The 18,855-nt window shown below is 38.6% G+C and overlaps 1 protein-coding gene across 1 annotated transcript; it reads left to right on the plus strand.

Moving 5' to 3' along the window:
* Positions 1 to 13,910: 13,910 nt before the first annotated feature.
* Positions 13,911 to 18,833, plus strand: LOC143890344 (putative alpha,alpha-trehalose-phosphate synthase [UDP-forming] 7). Its single transcript, XM_077394988.1, has 4 exons — positions 13,911 to 14,105; positions 14,409 to 16,498; positions 16,576 to 16,849; positions 18,010 to 18,833. Exons 2-4 carry the CDS (start codon positions 14,517 to 14,519, stop codon positions 18,316 to 18,318), a joined length of 2,565 nt encoding a protein of 854 aa, XP_077251103.1. The 5' UTR covers positions 13,911 to 14,105; positions 14,409 to 14,516; the 3' UTR covers positions 18,319 to 18,833.
* The last annotated feature ends 22 nt before the right edge of the window (positions 18,834 to 18,855 follow it).

Below are 18,855 nucleotides of genomic sequence, written 5' to 3' on the forward strand. Positions count from 1 at the left end.
GAAATGCTCCGACAATCAAAATCGTTGAAAACTTCATGTTGACGTGAAATTGACTTCTTTCACATGAAACCTAGGTTGGTCCCACACATATGATAAAGTGATCTAGACCATTCATTCATATGGATCGACCATGGTGATGACACAATCTAACGTCAATCCGATTAAAAACTAGTAGCTATTCAACTACAGGACTTGAATGTGGGCCAATTCAATCTCAATTATCCTCAATCGTCCATTTTACAAGTCATTTGATCGAACGGTTATGGACTGTTCAATTTGGGAAATTGTGTTTTGCTCATCATCATTCATCTTCATAGCTGAGCTCTTTGGAAGAAGGGTTTTGAGTCATGCTAACATCAGGTGAGTGTGTGCAACTCAAACTTCGTTTGCACTTCATTCCATATTCTATAACTAGAGATTTGCGACCGCACTACCCTATTTTTTTTTCTTTCGAAATGATCCCACCTTTCCCCTTTCAACCCTATTAATTATTTTTTATCTGTAACTCAACAGTTGAAAAGAAAGAAAGTTTGGAAAAGTTTTTCCTACTCTTCAAACTTTTCTAGAAAATTCCTGCAATCCAAGGTTCCAGATAGGACAAAAGAGAGTATGTCCCACATTTTATTTTTGGGGCCTTATTGGGTGGGCCATGTTTCAAAATTTTCATAAATGAGATGCCATGGGAAACGTTTCTAGCAATTGATGCCATTTTGACTTCTTAAAATGTTTTCAGCCCAAGTGGTAATTTGGCCTAATAAACTTTTCTAGTAGTGCTGTTCAGTAACACAGTAGCAAATGGTATTCAGTACAATGTGACACACAAAAAAGGAGCTGTGTGAACTACTTTCAATGCGTAAGAGGTAAGCATTCTTGTGAAGCTATACCCAACTTTGCTTAAGAGGTAAGCATTTCTAGAGAGAGAGAGACCAAGTTAGTTTGAAATGTGGTATGAAGATGTTTGCAGGGTTTTGTCCTTCTGCTTCCAAACTTGTTTCATTCGAAGTCACTTGCACGTTCCTAATTGTATTCAACCAATACCAACCACAGACAGGGCGGCTTCCTATTGTCTCTGGAAATGTACGTTGCATAGTTTTGTTGCATACAGTTGACGATCTGGACCGTTCATCGGGTAGGCCGCCCCACTATGGGTGGACGACGGCCCAAATGTCACATCCCTCATTCTTTCTAAACCATTTACTTGTAAGCCCCAAATCGTTGGATATGGCCGTCCATATACTGAGCTTTCTCTGATAGGACCCATTCAAATGTGCTACCGACTTTCTACTGTTCTACTTGATAATGATGTTGGAATCATGGTTCTAACCATTTACTTGTAAGCCCCAAATCGTAGGATATGGCCGTCCAAATACTGAGCTGATATGACCCATTGAAATGTGTTACCGACTTTCTACTGTTCTACTTAATAATGATGTTGGAATCATGGTTTTAAATTTCGAATTTAGTATTGGGTCAACCTCGAAACCAAAATCGCAATTACCTGAATCGTTACATGATTTCGACAGAAATTTTATCTTTGCGTAGGGGTGTAAACCCTCGTTAAGCTCAAAAGCTCGGCTCGGCTCGGTCAGGCTCGGCCAGGCTTGTGAACCTTATCGAGCTCGGGTTATATTAAGTTCACACCCCTCATCTGCCCCGGATAGCCCTATCTAGTGTAATTTGACTACTTTTTTTACACTATAGGGGGTGGTCCAAGTAACAAATGGGGTTCAAAAAATGAAGTGACATATTTTGCCTCCCCCTTTCATTCCCTGGACAACCCTTTTAGTGTATATATTAATATATAATATATATTTAAATATATTAAATTCTTAACGAGCCTTAACAAGCCGAGCCGAGCCGAGCCGAGCCTGGCCTAAATCGGACTCGGCTCGTTAAGCTTAACGAGCATAGCGAGCCGGCTCGGCTCGGCTTGTTAAGGATTTGAGCTGAGCTTTTTTCAAGCCAAGCTCGAGCGAGCTTCTGAACCCGAGCCAAAATTGACACCCTTAGCCTTGCGATAAGATAAAATATTATATTGAACGGTTTTGTCGGTCGGGACCGAAGCGCATGTCGAAACCAAAATTTTAGACCATGGTTCAAATCCCAAAGAATAAAGTAGGAGGAGGAGCCTATTGTATTTTTTCAACTCTTAAACGAGAACAATATAATTTCATAAAATTCATCTAACACAAAATTATATACAGCAATTAATTTGGATGCCACCCTAAACCGAGTCGTCCTAATATTGAACGGAAAAACATATCACACACCCCCACGCCCAAGAATTTCATTTATATGACAAAGGAAAGAATGGAACTATATTTCATATATATACTGAAAAAGTGTAACAAAATTAGAACTCAGTAGCATTTTCCACATTGTATCTCCGTATGGGACTTTACAAATTACAACACAAAAACAAAGAAGGCAACTCCCCTCTTGAGTTAAAACATAACTAGAAAAATAATCAACTGGATGTAAGCAATGGGAAAATAGCTCACAAGGAGGAAAAAAAAAATCAATGGCCAACGCTAGGACTCGGTGAAGAACTCAATTCTCTGAAACTCGAGTTATGTCCTGAATTTTTTCGTAGGAGATGTCTTGTGAGGATGGGTGCACCATGACCCCTATGGCTTGGGCTCGAAGGGGGAATATGACCCTTTGCAAGGAGTTGGAAAACTGTTTCGAACACAGGTTTGTCACGCGACATTGGAATATTTGAAGCTCCATCACTGGAAATTATTGTGCTCGCCGGAGTTGATCTTCCGGCGGAAACTCCGACCGCCATGATAATGATGAGGATGGTTAGGTTGAAGAGGACTATTGAAGGAAAGAAGGTAGCCATGTGGTTCAATAGGTTTGAGTAAATGCCTACACAACAATTTCTACATTAGAAAACCAAGAAGAATTGGTTTAAATAGAGTTCCTATCTTTTTACCAAACCTTTCTAGAGGGATAAAAATTCACAGGATAAAGATGAAAGTTGGTGTTTGTTCTTCGATCCAGTGAGTCTGAGTATCTCATTCTAGAAAGATACTAGTAAATTAAATGATATTGACAACCCTCCTGTAAATATCAAGATATTCTTTTTGGTGGGTCCCTTCAAATGGGAGGCTACCATTGTTGGAATGTTGACTTTACAAAAAAATTCCATTGAAAAAATGAGCACGTTGGGGACGTGCATGAGTGAGATACGGAAGTAGTTAGAAGCCTTTACATTCCATATGGGCTTTGTTTCAGTCAAGAATTCATGATTTTCTTTCCTTAGAAAGTGCCCAGAAATCGGCTATGTGGTTGGATAGTCTATCACTCTACAATGACCCAAACCCACTTCTAGTACTAAGCAATTTCTAGGGTTCTTTCAATGAATGTTGAAGAGCAAATTTCAAAGGTAGAAAGAGAGAGGTGATCTAAGCTCAGATCTCACTTTTAGAAGTTGGAACAAAACAAAGAGAACTTAGAAAAAAAAGTGTTTTTGTTACTGAATCATGAAGGATTGATGTTTATCGTTATCAACTTGGAATTGATTTCTCTAAAGTCAATGCGGGGACATTTCTGATTAGGGCTTGAAGTGAAACAAATTAGGGTTAAAGTAAGAAGATCAGTGAACCTTGAGAATTTAGGTGCGCCAAGGTGTGCTGGGTCCACCGTGCAGACCATACTTTTCTCATTTTCTGTGCACTTCTTTTGGTCTTTCTTTCTTTCTCAAACGTGGAAAGACACAAGTGGTCGATGCAGCGACCTACAAGGCTACAACTACAAGTTCCATATATAAAATCAATGCTTACATATGGTCAATGCTTAATGCCAATTTTTTGGGCCCCACAGGGGCACAGATAGACATGTATATAAAATCAAGACCGTTGATTACAAAACGTCACTTCAACAGTCAATGCTTAATGCAATTATTTGTGCCCCACAGGGCACAGTGAGACATCCATATTAAATCAAGACCGTTTATCGAATTAACGGTTCTAAATTAGGGAATATATCTCTGCTTTTCTTTTAATATCTTTCTTACTCCAATTTGTGACATGTGGCACAAAATGTGAGGTGCATATAGCCATCTATAAGTCGAGAATTTTGATATCGTCAGGTGTTTTGCCACCTAGACCGTCTGATTTTGACGGTCGGGCACCATATAAAAACTCTTATAAGTCATATTAATTTATACTACTCCATGCCGTGCAAGGCGCTATAATTTCACCGGAGGATATAATATATGGGTAAGAGATGGTAATAAAATATAAGGAATTGGATTTTTAAACACATATAACACATTTTCTATGAGTTCCTTATTACATGGGTCTCCATTGTGACTTTTGTTAAGAAAATCTGAAAATTATGAGTAATCATCCACAAATCTTAAAAAGTACTACATATTTCAATGTTTTATGTATCTTATAAATGCCTTAATTGATCATATTTGATACTTCTTTAAATCTTTTAGGGTTCAGAAATTATTTTAATAAAAAAAAAGGAAAATAGCACGCACATCGCATGTATATTATTCCTCCAGAAAATATGCGGTTTTAATATTAAAATTTTATGAGGTAAAAACATAGAAAAGTTAAAAATTCTAAGGTATTTGATACTATAGAGAAATTTACATCTATATGGTATTAGGGGGCGAGGTTTCTGAGGTATCACGCAGCCTGAGCAAGCCACTATAAATACACCATCTCCATGTAGTTTGAGTCACCCAACCCATTCATTCTCACATAGATAAGGTGTTCCTAAGAAACCATTTACATATCATAATCCTAACCATTCGTTCTATAGGAGCCTAATTTCTAACCATCCATTTCAAAACCTCCACAAATCATAACCCTAACCATAATCCATAATCCTAACCATAACCATAATCATAATCCTACCTATAATTAACCTACATAATGAATGAGTCGGATGAGTCAAACAACTATGGGAGATGGTGTATTTAGAGGGCTGCTCAGGCTGCGCGATACCTCGGGAACCTTTTTCCTGTGGTATTAATATCTATATAGAAATTTACACACACATACAAAGATATTATGAAATTTATATTTATAAGGTAATTAATGTTTTAAAAAGATTATATTTATAAGATTTTAAATTAATAACGTTGAGGGCACCCAAGTGTGTCCACTATATATAGTATTGATATACAAGTTCCCCATATTGCAAACTCTACTTCAATCTTTAAAGGGGAATAATCAATAGGGTCATAGCTTGGATTGATCCACGAATCATCTATTGGGCCCACCTTGGATCTCCAACGGCCCGAAAATTCATCTATCACATATATATAAGTAAAGCGGAATCGCGGAATCCTCTAAGCTGTGGTGCTGCCACGTGGCAGCCCCTCCTCTATCCTGCAATTAAATACAGTTTCAATTAAAGATGTGTGCCACTTCATATAATCTCTGTATATGCATGGAATATCAAAAGATTGGAATTCCTACTCTTTCCAATAAGGCTTTTTAATTCCACCGATTCAATCTTGCAATTAACACCTACAATTATTTTTATTGGTAGGTTAATCAATTTCAATTATGGTTATTAAATCTCATCTCTTCTTAACCTATGGCAATGTTTCCATAAGAATAGGATTTGTTATAAATTACACTTTGAAGAGAATAGGAAATGTTACAACGGTTCATCTCCTTGGCCGTTCAAGTTTGGTCTTCCAAGCACAATATGATTGCTTCCCACAACCTTTCCTCTTCCCTAAACGATTCGTTTCTTATTCTCTCGAGACTCACTTTCAAATGTACTTATAACCTAATTTCTGAGCTTTTTGGAACATAAATTTCTTCTTCTTCCTTTTTTTGAAATGGCACAGAAATTTCTTCTTATTCCTTGGAATAGAAGAATACAAGAAGGGAGTTAGATTGAAGATGCACAAAGGCTTCGGAGGGACAGTTTTCATCTTCTTTTTTTATTGAAAGATGACTAAAGTCTTTCTTAGTCGGTCTTCTCGTCTTCCATCTTTGCCTCTCCCTACAACCGGTATGCATCCCTTATTCCATTTCTCCCTTCTTTTGTGTTTTTATTGGGTGGATGATATTGTTTATCAGGTTTTCGGTTCTTTTTATTCGGTGCTGAATTTGGGCATAGGTTGAACTTTCTAAATTTGGGTATTTATTTTTTGGGGTTTGATCTTTAAATTGAATATATTTTCTCTTTATTTACTTTATTTTTTCTCTATCTTCTTCTGCAGTTAAGGATTTGTTTTTTCTAGCTTCTTTTTTTTTATATCTTATTAGGTGTTTCATTTGTCCGGTGCCTTCTATTTTTACCATTTATGAGTTTCACTTAGCAGTTGGATTGTGGATTCATTGGCAGGAAAAACTGAAGCCAACTTTTATCTATCACTTCCGGATCAGCTTAGGAGCGTATTGAGCTTTGAAAAAATGAACCTTAGGCCGGTTTTTCTTAATGGACCTCTTTTTCAATGAGTAAGTAGTTTTGACGAAGTTTGAAAAAATGAACCTTGGGCCGGTTTTTCTTAATGGACCTCTTTTTCAATGAGTAAGTAGTTTTGATGAAGTTAGAGAATTACAGATAGAATGTACAGCTCAATTCCAATAATAAGTGATTATTTACAAATTTGATAATGATTGCCTTTGAATCCTGGCTCAATTCCAATTGGAATTAATGGTCGAAATTAGTACTCCTTGCTATCCAAACACAGAAAATGGAGTAATTCCGAACTAATTACAGATGGTAGAGTTGAAATTAGAATATGGAATCAGATTCAATAAAGATTCAGATAGTGAGTTTTTAACTCCAAGAATTTGTATTTTTCAATGGTAAACAAATCTGAAGCTTTTTCTGCAATTTTCTAACTTGATTTTCACCGGTAATTCAAGACATCCCTGAATCAAAACGACAGGATCAGAAATCTCTTACCAAATGCTTGCAAATTGTGGAGGATCTTGATGTCAAAACTTAGGAAAATTTCTTCAAGGAAAGAGCTGAACGAATGATAGAACACCGTTCTATCAGAAGAGAAAATAGAGAAGAAGATGATAGAAAAAAGGGATAGAGTGAGTTAATGATAAGGGGATTTTTTATTTTTTTATTTCCAAACGACTGTCTTTTCAAACAAACACGTCTCCCTAATATGGGCGATTCTTTTCTTTTTCCCCAACCCCAAAATTCACAAAATTATGTAATCTCCACTAACACCGGCGATTCGTTTGCTTCTGATTTATTCTACCTACAAGTTACCTTTTTGCTTCTGTGTTTCTAACTTGATCGTCTTAATGTTTTTCTCTCATATAGGGTTTATGTTCTAGAGTTTGCTTTTCTGTTACTAACTTGGTTTATTTCCTAATGTCAAAATTACTTTTTCATTTTATTCTTCATCTATGCTTTTTTTTTAAAAATCTTACTTCCGTATTGTTTGTATTGATGCCTTTAATGTTTTTTTTCCGTTCTAAGTTTTTTCGTTTTGTACAAGACTCATCTCCATAGATTTGTGGTTATTGCAAGAGCAGAACGCCCCAGCTTGATTGCAGTTAGGCTGATGATAACATGGAATTGCAATTAGTGCATATTGATGGATCACAATTTGTTGAAGATTCCTAGAAGAATGTTCCTTAGGTTTGCCTAAAATCCTCAGCAGAATATTCCACAAGTTTTCTCTTCACTACATGTGTTCCTTTCGGTGATCAAAATGTACTTTCTTTCCTCAGTCATATTCATGGTGAAATTGAATAGTTTCTACAAAATGGTGAGATATGTTTGGTTAGAACTATATTTGGTCATAATTTGGCAACTCTATTCCTAGACCAATTAAGACCCGACAATACCGATAAGAGAACGAGTGTGTCTAATAGAACGGGTAATACATATTTTCCAATAAAAAAATATATATTAAAATGGTTCCAAAAAAAAAAACACAGAATTTCACTATACAAAAAGTTGGAAATAAATAACAAACAAATATTGGGCTATTTTGCTGTTAAGTTATAAGAATTTTTTTTCTATATCATAATTTTTTTCATTGCCCCGTGCATCGCACGAGACTGCAACTAGTTTAAAAATTAAAACCATAGCTTGGGCGCTTCTAGTTAGATCAGGGCCTTTTGGGTTGAACGATGAGTTACGGTCATGATTTGCCATCTTTATTGGCTAAGATGGTTTGAAAAACTAAGGTTATATGTAAAATTTGTGTGCTCATACCTGCAATAGGCTGGGGAATGAGTTGGGCTTAAAATGGCCTTGGGCCTGATCCCTACAAAGCCTTTTTAATTATGACTATTGGTGGGCTTGATGAACACCATATTTGTTGGGCTTAGCAGGATAACAAGGTTGGGCCTACTGAATTATGTCCCCAAGAAACAGACCCAACCTAAGAAATAACTACACCTGGGCCTATTCTATGCCAGGCTATTTAAATATGATTAGATATGGACTCTTCTGCGTTATTGGAAGGTAAAAATGGATTTTAACTTAATCTTGTTACAGCAAAATACAATACACTTACCCCATGAGCATCAAAGATGAGTTCAAGAAGCGAGAAAAGCTCTAACCAGTATAGCCCACATGAAAATATTAGAGATTTCATGAGAGCAGAAAATGCTTATGAAGAAGCTGTTGGGACCTGCGTAGTCAAAGTCAAAACTAAACTAGAGGGAGCTGTTCTCAGTGAAAAAGGGAGCCGAAAATATCATTTCCCTTTTTTTAATGGTGATGTACTGAAATTACAACAAAGCATGCAGCTAAAAACTGTGGGAAACTTGTGATCTTCCATTTTCTCTATAGACTTGCAATTTGTGGAACAAGGTAGAGTCCATGAAGAGATAATTTTGTAATTAATATTTTTGGTTCTCATCATCCAAGTTTTTATAAAAACTACAGTGGGGCCCATTTCATTGGATGATCCAAACCATTCATTTGTTGGGCCACAACTTAAATAGGTTGTACCCATAGATGATCTCCATAAAATGATCCTAACCCACCGATCTACGCAAGCTCTATAAATCTCCTCATCATCCCTCAATTGTAGACATCTGATCAACGGTTTGAATATAAACTACTAAGATTCGTATGATAAAATTAGGCAGAAAAAGGTGGCCAGTGGCCCGATGAACGGTCCAGATTGTGAATGGTGGGTCCATATGGAACAAACTGTGCGACGTAAATTTTGACAATAATAAGCATCTCTATCTATGGTTGGTGTTGTTTGAATAGAATTAGGCACGTCCAAGTGACTATAAATGAGATAAGGCAAAGTTTGAATCTGTTGACAGTTGCCACATGTTTGATGAAATGCCCAAAAGAAATGGATTTATTTGAATTTGGATTTGAGCACTTTCAAATCCAACGATAGTGAAAAGGCTTGCTACTATTTCACATTATTCACTTTGGGGACATGATTAAAATTTTGTTCATTTTTTTATAAGTTGTATTCTGCAATTTTTTTACTTGATGTATGAATGTTGTTGGACACCTTTCTGGAGGATATTTATTGGTAATATTTATGAAATGAATTTGCTAGCATGGTAGACATTTTGTGGATGGTCTGCAGGTGAGAGCAGCCACACAGGCTCACTTTTTAGCAGATTTTGTCTTCATTCATTTATTCATCTCACGTGGCTGCTCTCACTTGTAATAGACCATCTTCTGCGAAATGCCTTCCACGATGGACGCTTTTTTTATATCCAAGGTTGTTTCCAAACTGTATAATATCTGATCCTTGAAATTTACAGAATGTTTTTTTTTTTTTTTTTTGTTTAAATGATGAAACTTTATTAATATAAGGGACAAAAATTACAGAAACAACACATTTTAAAAACCAGAATTTAATAATTAGTTTTTTTTTTTTTTAAATCCTGGATTTTGAAAAAATCCAGAATTTTAAAATGAGTAGATCCAATTTTATAATGACTGCATAATCTCTCTGTCAGACACATTGTAAAGAATTAAATTAATAGAAAAACATACTCGAAAAATCCCGACCATCAAGAACACCGGGTACCTTTGAGCATGGTTTAAAATACCGGTTTCGGTCCCTGGGAAAACCGAAATTTCGACTGAAATTCTGAAATTTCGGTCGAAATTTGGTAAGAAATTTAAAAGAGTATTTAATTAATTTCTGAAATTTCGGACAAAAATTCCAATTTTTTTTTTTTAATTTCTCAAAAATGAAATTTCGGACCGAATTTCCAATTTAGCGAAAAATGAGATTTCGGAAAATTTCAGTTCGGTCCCCACCGAAATCCAAAATTTCGGATTTCGGTCGAAATTTAAAACCATGCCTTTGAGTACCTTTAACAAAAGATTTATATGGTGTGCTATAAGGTCTAGTATTTTTTTCAATAAGGTGGGGCCACTTCATAGGATGATCCAAACCATTCATTTGTTGGGCCACGACCTAGAAACTCGTTTCCATAGGATGATCCTAACATCTGTGGATCGGAGGGTTTGGATATTCCTACGGAGATGATTGTACCATCTATGGATCAGAGGGATAGGATCATCCCATGAAGAAGATTGCACCCTGTTTACGTCATGGCCCAACAAATAAAAGGTTTGGATTCCTATCCGAGGCACCATATAAAATCTCATATTTGCGTCCATATATGTCGATGTTTAAAACCCTGCTCTTTGCCACTGTTTTGATTTTCTCTCAAGATTAAATGCAGCATACTTACAACAAAGACCAGTGGCCATCATTATGTACGTGAGCTGACAATTTTCCGTATTGATAAGATACTTAAACAATATCCAATGCAAACCATCTCCAGAATTCAAAAGCCCAAGTCATGTTGTCAGGTTTGGATAAGATCTATTGACTTCTTATACTTATAGATGCCTTGTATTTGTTTGGTAACTGATCTAGCCTACTAGGAACACACTTTACCCTACTAGGATTAGGGTTAGGACTACTTTCCTATTTATATAAGGTTTTAGGCTCACAATTGGTTCACAAAAGCCAAAACAAATAGGGTTTTACTGTTCTCTTTGCATAAGCCCCTGTAAGATTTTTATGAGACTTGAGCAATCCAGATCGGCAGTTAGTGTCAGAGTTTTTAGTGGACTTGAATGGAACATGTTTTGGCTTTTATAAAAGGGAAAATTGCATTTACACCCCCTCTAGTTCCTGACACATTCACTTCTACCCTATAGTTTAAAACGTGACAACTACACCCCCATAGTTTCAATTTGTATAAGGTAGGCCCCCTCAGTTGACGGTTCGTCCACAGATTGAAGGGTTAGGATGATCTAATGGATCTGATTTTTCAGGGCACACCCTATCTGTCACGGCCCATCAAATGAACACTTTGGATCATCCAAATAATGTGGGCCCATACGAATCCAAACACTACAAAAAACACGGTGGGCCCACATTATTTGGATGATGCAAAGCGTTCATTTGATCATCCTACCCCTTCAATCTGTGGGTGAACTTTCAACTAAGGGGGTCTACCTTACACAAATTGAAACCACACGGACACGGGGTGTAGTTGTCACGTTTTAAACTATAAGGGTAGAAGTGGATGTGTCAAAAACTAGAGGGGGTGTAAATGTAATTTTCCCTTTATAAAAATCATCCTGTAGAGAATGTTTAATTACTAAAGAGCAATCCAGATTGGCAGTTACTGATCAATAAGGTTTTGAGTCTGGAATATCATATCCACGGTGTCGATGTTGCAAAGGATATGGTAATGGGATAATAGTATGTATGGGCCTGATATAAGCCCAACAAGGTAAGAGGGTTGTTTGAGGAACCAGTGTACTTAACGAGTGGACTCTAGGGTTTCCTTTCAGTTATTATAATAAATATGAGATCGGTCCCTGCTATCACACATCAAGGTTATTATTTCTCCCCATTGGAATACACATAAGGAAGCCTGAGTGGCGAGAGTAGAAGACCCCCCAAATTGTTCTTCGTTTTGCAGACAATCGGAATCATCCCAGGATCTAGAAATCATTTTTTTCAAATGATCAAAAGCCATGAATGGAGGTATTTATGCCCTGTCTTTTCTTACGTCTAATTTCTTTAATCATATGCTTATGATTTCGATTATGCAATCTTAGTTATACAACATCGTCCATTCCTCTAGCCATGAGCTATTGCAGCTCCAGTTTGCACCCACAAGAGTTTTCACCCACAAGCACATGGCCCTCACCAAACTTCTTTAACCGTTCGAAGAAAAAACAAAAAACCACGTACGTTATCTTGACCTCTTTGGTTTACAGTGATAGACTGTAGACTGTTGCCTTTTCTTGCAACAAAGGAATGGTACGATGGGAGAGAAATTTTGTCCATAACAATGCCTAGCGGATAAATGTTTTGGATCATTGGAGACATTTTCTGCTTCCAAAAACCAAGTGGTTCCAAACAAACAGAGAGAGGTAGTGTGCACCCCTCTTAATCTTATACATTTTTCTGATTGACGTATGGTATATAGGATATTTTATACTGTGTGCGCACAAGAAGTCCAGTTTTTTTCAGAAGATACTGTGGGGCCACTTCATAGAATGATCCAAACCATTCATTTGTTAGGCGACAACTTAAATAGGATGTACCCGTAAATCATCTCCATTGGTTGATCCTAACCCTCCAACATATAGAGGTAGTGTGCAGTCATATACGTTGGAGGGTTAGGATCATCCTACGAAAATGACATCCTTTTTACATTGGAGCCCAACAAATGAACTCTCTGGTTCATTCTATGAAGTGGGCCCCACAAATACTGGACTTCATGCTCACCCAGTATAAAATCTCGGTACATACTATATATAGTATTTAAAGTGTTCCTGAGCTATAGCCCAAAAACATGAGTGGCCCTACATTTTTGGGGATCCAAAGCAATTGTTTGATCATCCTAACCCAATCAAAGGTAGAGGGGAAAATAGACAGACAATGTGCGTCTATATTTCTGCTTATTTTTTTCCTCCACAAATAGCAGGGTTAGAATGATCTTATAGGGCTGATTTTTGGTACACACCCTATCCGTATAAGGGCCTTCCAATTGAATGCTTTGGAATCTGGATTCTAAAAAAATGTGGGGCCGCATGCAGGAACACTTTCCTCATATAGTATGGCCTTTACTTTAGCAACGTGAAAAGTAAGGCAAGGAGTGCCAATGTGGCATTAATAAAACAAGGGAGATGGGATATCATTTTCCCGTTCATGTAGCCAGACCAAAACGAGTTACACGATGGAGCGGTGGAGATTTTGGTACCACATGCCGTATCAGTGGGTCCCGCATCATATGACATCTGACACGTGTAAGGTACTGATGAACCTGTGTAAAACTTCAGACACACGATGATTGATCGGGACCTTTAATATGATGGGCCCACGATTAGCCGCATGCGTCAGAGAACTCATTGACATAGGTACCCCTCGGCTTACGACAGAATGACGAGCACAACATACCCACGTTGAAAGGCGGAAAGAACCCAAAGACGTATGAGGACATGCATGTCATAATATCAAAAGGCAAGGACAAGTAGTGTTTCCTCCAACACACCCATTCATTTGCAAAGTACCAAACAGAGAGAGAGAGAGAGAAAAAAATAAAAACGTGGTGTTGTCCCCGGCACGTCACGCGTCACTGTTGACGTAATCCTCCGAATCGCCACGTCACCTCCGTGCTTTCGAGAAACCCTCAACTCCGCCACGTGGCAGACAGATGCAACATCCCCAACAAAATTTTCTCAGTGTGGGGACCCTGATGACAGTATGAAGACGTGTCGAGAGATAAATGGTCAAGATCCGTACATTAAATCCGACGTGGTAGGAGGTTTGACTCGCCACGATGTGGGGGCCAGGTAGAGAGAGAAAGAGAAAGCGCGTGATGATGGATGACTGGGTGTTGCCAGCTGGCACTCGACCTTATCCTCTTTCATTTTACATGCCCCCCTAACCTCGAGCATAACTATTTTCCTCATTTTTCTTCTTTTCTTCGTTATCCTTATTCTCTGTTCTTTAGAAGAAAAAAAAAATTTCCTTGAATATTCAAATCCCGTCTTTACAGGATAAAATGGAGATGGGAGACCAAACCCTAGGGCTTTTTTTTTCAACTTCTAAAGAGAGAAAAATCTTCTGTTCTTGAGAATCACGAGATCGAAACAAAAAAAAAACGTTTTTTTCTACAGTGGTAAGCTTCAATTCCAATCTTATCTTCTTTTAACATGAATGCAGATTTGATTAATGTACAAAAAAACTGTTTTTTTTTTTTTTTTTGCTCCTGCTTTTCCGGATCGTTATTTTTATCTGTTGATTTGGATTGGTGAAATTTCTTTAATTAGAAATTATGTAATCATTGGCTGTAAAGGTATTTGAATCTTTCCATTAGGTTATGATAAAAATAGAGGTGACATTAGATTTTCAAGGATCTGTTATTTCTCTGTTTTTTAGGGTTTGTTTTGATGTTGATAGTTGATACAATCTTTCTAAACAGGTATTCTGCCTAGATCTAGTGCAATTCCCCATTTGAAGAACAGAAGAATCTTTGCTTTTGCTTTTGCTTTTGGTTTTGGTCTCAGATCGTTTAGGGTTCTGTAAAGAAATGTCGTCTAGATCATATACTAATCTGTTAGATCTCGCATCGGGGAATTTCCCCGCATTTGGGCCGCCAAGAAGGCGGCTTCCGCGGGTAATGACTGTTCCAGGGACTGTATCAGAGCTTGATGATGATCAGGCGAACAGTGTCACATCGGACGTTCCGTCCTCAATCGCACAAGATCGGATAATCATCGTGGCAAATCAGCTTCCTGTGAAAGCTAAGCGAAGACCCGATAATAAGGGGTGGAGTTTCAGTTGGGATGAGGATTCATTGCTGTTGCAGCTTAAGGATGGGTTACCTGATGATATGGAGGTGATCTATGTTGGATCTTTGAAGTTTGAAGTAGACCCAAATGAACAGGATGATGTGTCACAGACCCTGTTGGAGAGATTTAAGTGTGTTCCAGCATTCCTCCCCCCTGACATTTTGTCTAAATTCTATCATGGGTTTTGTAAGCAGCACTTATGGCCTCTGTTTCATTATATGCTGCCTTTTTCGGCTGATCATGGAACCCGTTTCGATCGTTCCTTGTGGGAAGCCTACGTGTCTGCGAACAAGTTGTTTTCGCAGAAGGTGATTGAGGTCATTAATCCAGACGATGATTACGTTTGGATTCACGATTATCATCTAATGGTGTTACCCACTTTTTTGAGAAGGCGTTTTAATCGGTTGAGGATGGGGTTCTTCCTCCATAGCCCGTTCCCATCGTCGGAGATTTATAGGACTCTTCCTGTTAGAGAAGAGATCCTCAAGGCGCTTTTGAATTTGGACTTGATTGGTTTCCATACCTTTGATTATGCTCGTCATTTCCTTTCGTGTTGTAGTCGAATGTTGGGCTTGGAGTATCAGTCCAAGAGGGGTTATATTGGATTGGAATATTATGGACGAACAGTCGGAATTAAGATCATGCCTGTTGGGATTCATATGGGTCAGATTGAGAATGTGCTGAGTCTTGCAGATAAGGAGTGGAGAGTAGCGGAGCTTAGGCAGCAGTTTGAAGGGAAGACTGTGTTGCTTGGTGTCGATGATATGGATATTTTCAAAGGGATAGATTTGAAGTTGTTGGCAATGGAACAAATGCTAAAAAATCACCCAAAGTGGCAGGGAAATGCAGTCTTAGTTCAGATTGCAAATCCGGCTAGAGGTAGAGGGAGAGACCTTGAGCAAATAGATGCTGAAATAAGGGCAAGTTGCAGGAGGATCAACAAAGAATTTGGACGTCCTGGTTATGAACCAGTGGTGTTCATCGACCGTCCAATTTCGGTCAGCGAAAGAATAGCTTTCTACACGATTGCAGAATGTGTTGTTGTCACGGCGGTCAGGGATGGGATGAACCTGATTCCGTATGAGTACATTGTCTGCAGACAGGGAATCACTGAGTCGGAATCAAGTTCCGAACCAAGCGGCCCCAAAAAGAGTATGTTGGTGGTATCTGAGTTCATTGGGTGTTCTCCTTCGCTGAGTGGAGCAATTAGGATTAACCCATGGAATGTTGAAGCAACGGCAGAGGCAATGAACGAAGCAATCTCAATGGCCGAGCCTGAGAAACAGTTGCGACACGAGAAGCATTACCGGTATGTTAGTACCCATGATGTTGCTTACTGGTCGCGGAGCTTCATGCAAGATATGGAGAGAACATGCAGAGACCATTTCAGGAGAAGATGTTGGGGAATTGGGTTGAGCTTTGGTTTTAGAGTTGTGGCGCTTGATCCTAACTTCAGAAAGCTAAACATAGATACCATCGTCTCAGCATATGCTAAAGCCAATAACAGAGCCATAATGCTGGATTACGATGGAACTGTGATGCCCCAAGCTGCCATCAACAAAACCCCTAGTGCAGAAGTGATCTCAATCCTTAATACCCTTTGTAAAGATCCCAAAAATATCATTTTCATTGTGAGCGGAAGAGGGAGAGATAGCTTAGGCAAGTGGTTTTCTCCATGCGAACAACTTGGAATTGCAGCAGAGCATGGCTTCTTTTTGAGGTGTGCTTTTTATGTTCTTTACCTGTGCTTTTTCGAATCGCAATGTTGCAACGTTCCTAATGTCTTAATTTTCTCAGGTGGGCAGGAAACAAAGAATGGGAAACCTGCGGCCAGACTACTGACTTTGGGTGGATAGAGATTGCTGAGCCTGTGATGAAACTGTATACAGAAGCTACTGATGGTTCTTTTATCGAAACCAAAGAAAGTGCCTTGGTTTGGCACCACAAGGATGCGGACCCAGGCTTTGGATCCTCACAGGCAAAGGAGATGTTAGAGCATCTAGAGAGTGTACTAGCTAATGAACCTGTCGCTGTGAAGAGGGGTCAGTACATTGTAGAAGTGAAGCCTCAGGTATGTGGATACACATTTAACCAATTATTCCCTTTTATTTTGAAAAGTGACGATTTTATTTCTGGAAACCAAAGGCTACAATGCAAGACTCCTGGGAACAAGACGTCCCCAACAACAAATACATCATCACCACAAAAGTAAAAGCAAAACAACAGTATTGACAGTTTCTGAACAGTTACCTCCCAACCAAAAAACTACATCTGCCAACCCCTAGGGCAGCTCTCCAAATCTCATGTTCTGAACAAATGGTCACCTCCCCCTACCTGCCCGCTCCATTTTTAGCCAATTTGTCGGCATCATCAGTTGCCGACCTCTTCCTATGTTGAAAAGCGGGCTTGATTAACAAAACCAGATCCTTACAATGGTGTCCGCTAGCTTCCACAATCTAGATGATTTTGTTACTGGCCCAGGCAATTCCATTTGTAGAATAATAAACAGGCCAGACCAATACTTTGCGAACAATTTCAAACCCTATAAGAGCACATGAGGTTTTGCCTCGTTTTCAGACCCATTATGCTTTTGTGCATCAACATGCTTCAGTCTAAACCACTTTGCCTTCTGAATCCCACTCAAAAGATTCAATGAGTGTACTCTTTGGCTTGTCCAAGAGTACCTGATGCAGATTGTAGGCCCAATAAGAGGCATCATACTCTTAAATGTATTTTTCCCCTTCTAGCCGGGACCTTCCATTTCCATTTCATTTCTCAACTGCAAGCAAACTCAATTTGGCAGTTAAGATGGGATCAAATTTTCCTGTTGTATTTTCTTGTTAGCGGCAAGGTGTGAGGCTAAACTTAAACTAGAATCATCTTCTTTGCATTTATCTGTCTTTCCCTAGTCATAGCAGAGCACAGGATATCTAAAATCATGACCTGAGTTCACGCTTGTATTAGAGTTGGATGGGCCAGTACATTGCAACCTTGAGTTCATGAATACCGTGGCTTAGTTGGGGTTGCATCGGTAGATAGATCACTAGTTGAGCAGAATGAGTCCTTTAACACGAACATTTTACCAGTTTCATTTCGAACTTGTGATCTTTCTTCTTCTTCTTCTTCTTCTTTGATGACATAAGGTATCCCCATCCCATTTTAGGGTGGGACTAATCCCTATTTGTGATGTTTTTGTCAGTAGCTTATGTTTCAATTGGTGGTGGTTTCCAGGGAGTCACCAAAGGTCTAGTTGCAGAGAAGATTTTATCATCAATGACACAGAATGGCAAGCAAGCAGACTTTGTTTTGTGTATTGGTGATGACAGATCTGATGAAGATATGTTCGAATGCATCAGTGCTCTGACTAGAGACATTCTCTCTAACAGTCCTGCAGTGTTCGCCTGCACAGTTGGGCAGAAACCGAGCAAAGCCAAGTATTATTTAGACGATACAGTTGAAGTCATAACAATGCTCGAAGCTCTTGCAGAAGTGTCCAGTCCACCATCCTCACCTCAAATGGGACCTACAGAGCCCTCTTGAAATCCCCCATTGGGTCCCTCCATCAAACAAATCCAAAAGAAATCATAGCGGCCATCTGCAGCACAGATCATAAGTTACTGGGCAGAAGAAACTTATGGCGGCTTATAGTCGGCATCTTGGGAAAAAGAAAAAAAAAAGGAATGGTTTTTACGGCGAAGCCTTGTTCTAACTCTGGACCTGGGTCTTTTACACGAGGAAAAATCCCCACCTGGAGGCATAAGAGGAATGCGCGATTTATTCGGACTGAATTGGAACTTAAAGAAGTGTCAGTTTTTGCTGCATTGCAAGCATACGAAGCTTCTACTCTTGGCTAAAGTGACGAGAGAGAATCAGAGATCAGAACATGGTTAGGAAAGAATTTCCACATAACCAAACCAGTCCATGTAGGGAGGAGATGTTCACCATCTTCTCAGCTGGTTGGCGAGATAACTAGTTGAACATTACTGATATATAGTTTCCTCTTTATTCTATTTTTCTTTCTTTTTGTGAGTGGAATTCTATTGGTTTTTCTTCCATGATTGATTGATTGAATTTCTG

Source organism: Tasmannia lanceolata, unplaced genomic scaffold, assembly GCF_043159265.1.
Source record: "Tasmannia lanceolata isolate RefF3 unplaced genomic scaffold, GAP_Taslan_0.1 ptg000013l, whole genome shotgun sequence".
Taxonomy (NCBI): Eukaryota; Viridiplantae; Streptophyta; class Magnoliopsida; order Canellales; family Winteraceae; genus Tasmannia; species Tasmannia lanceolata.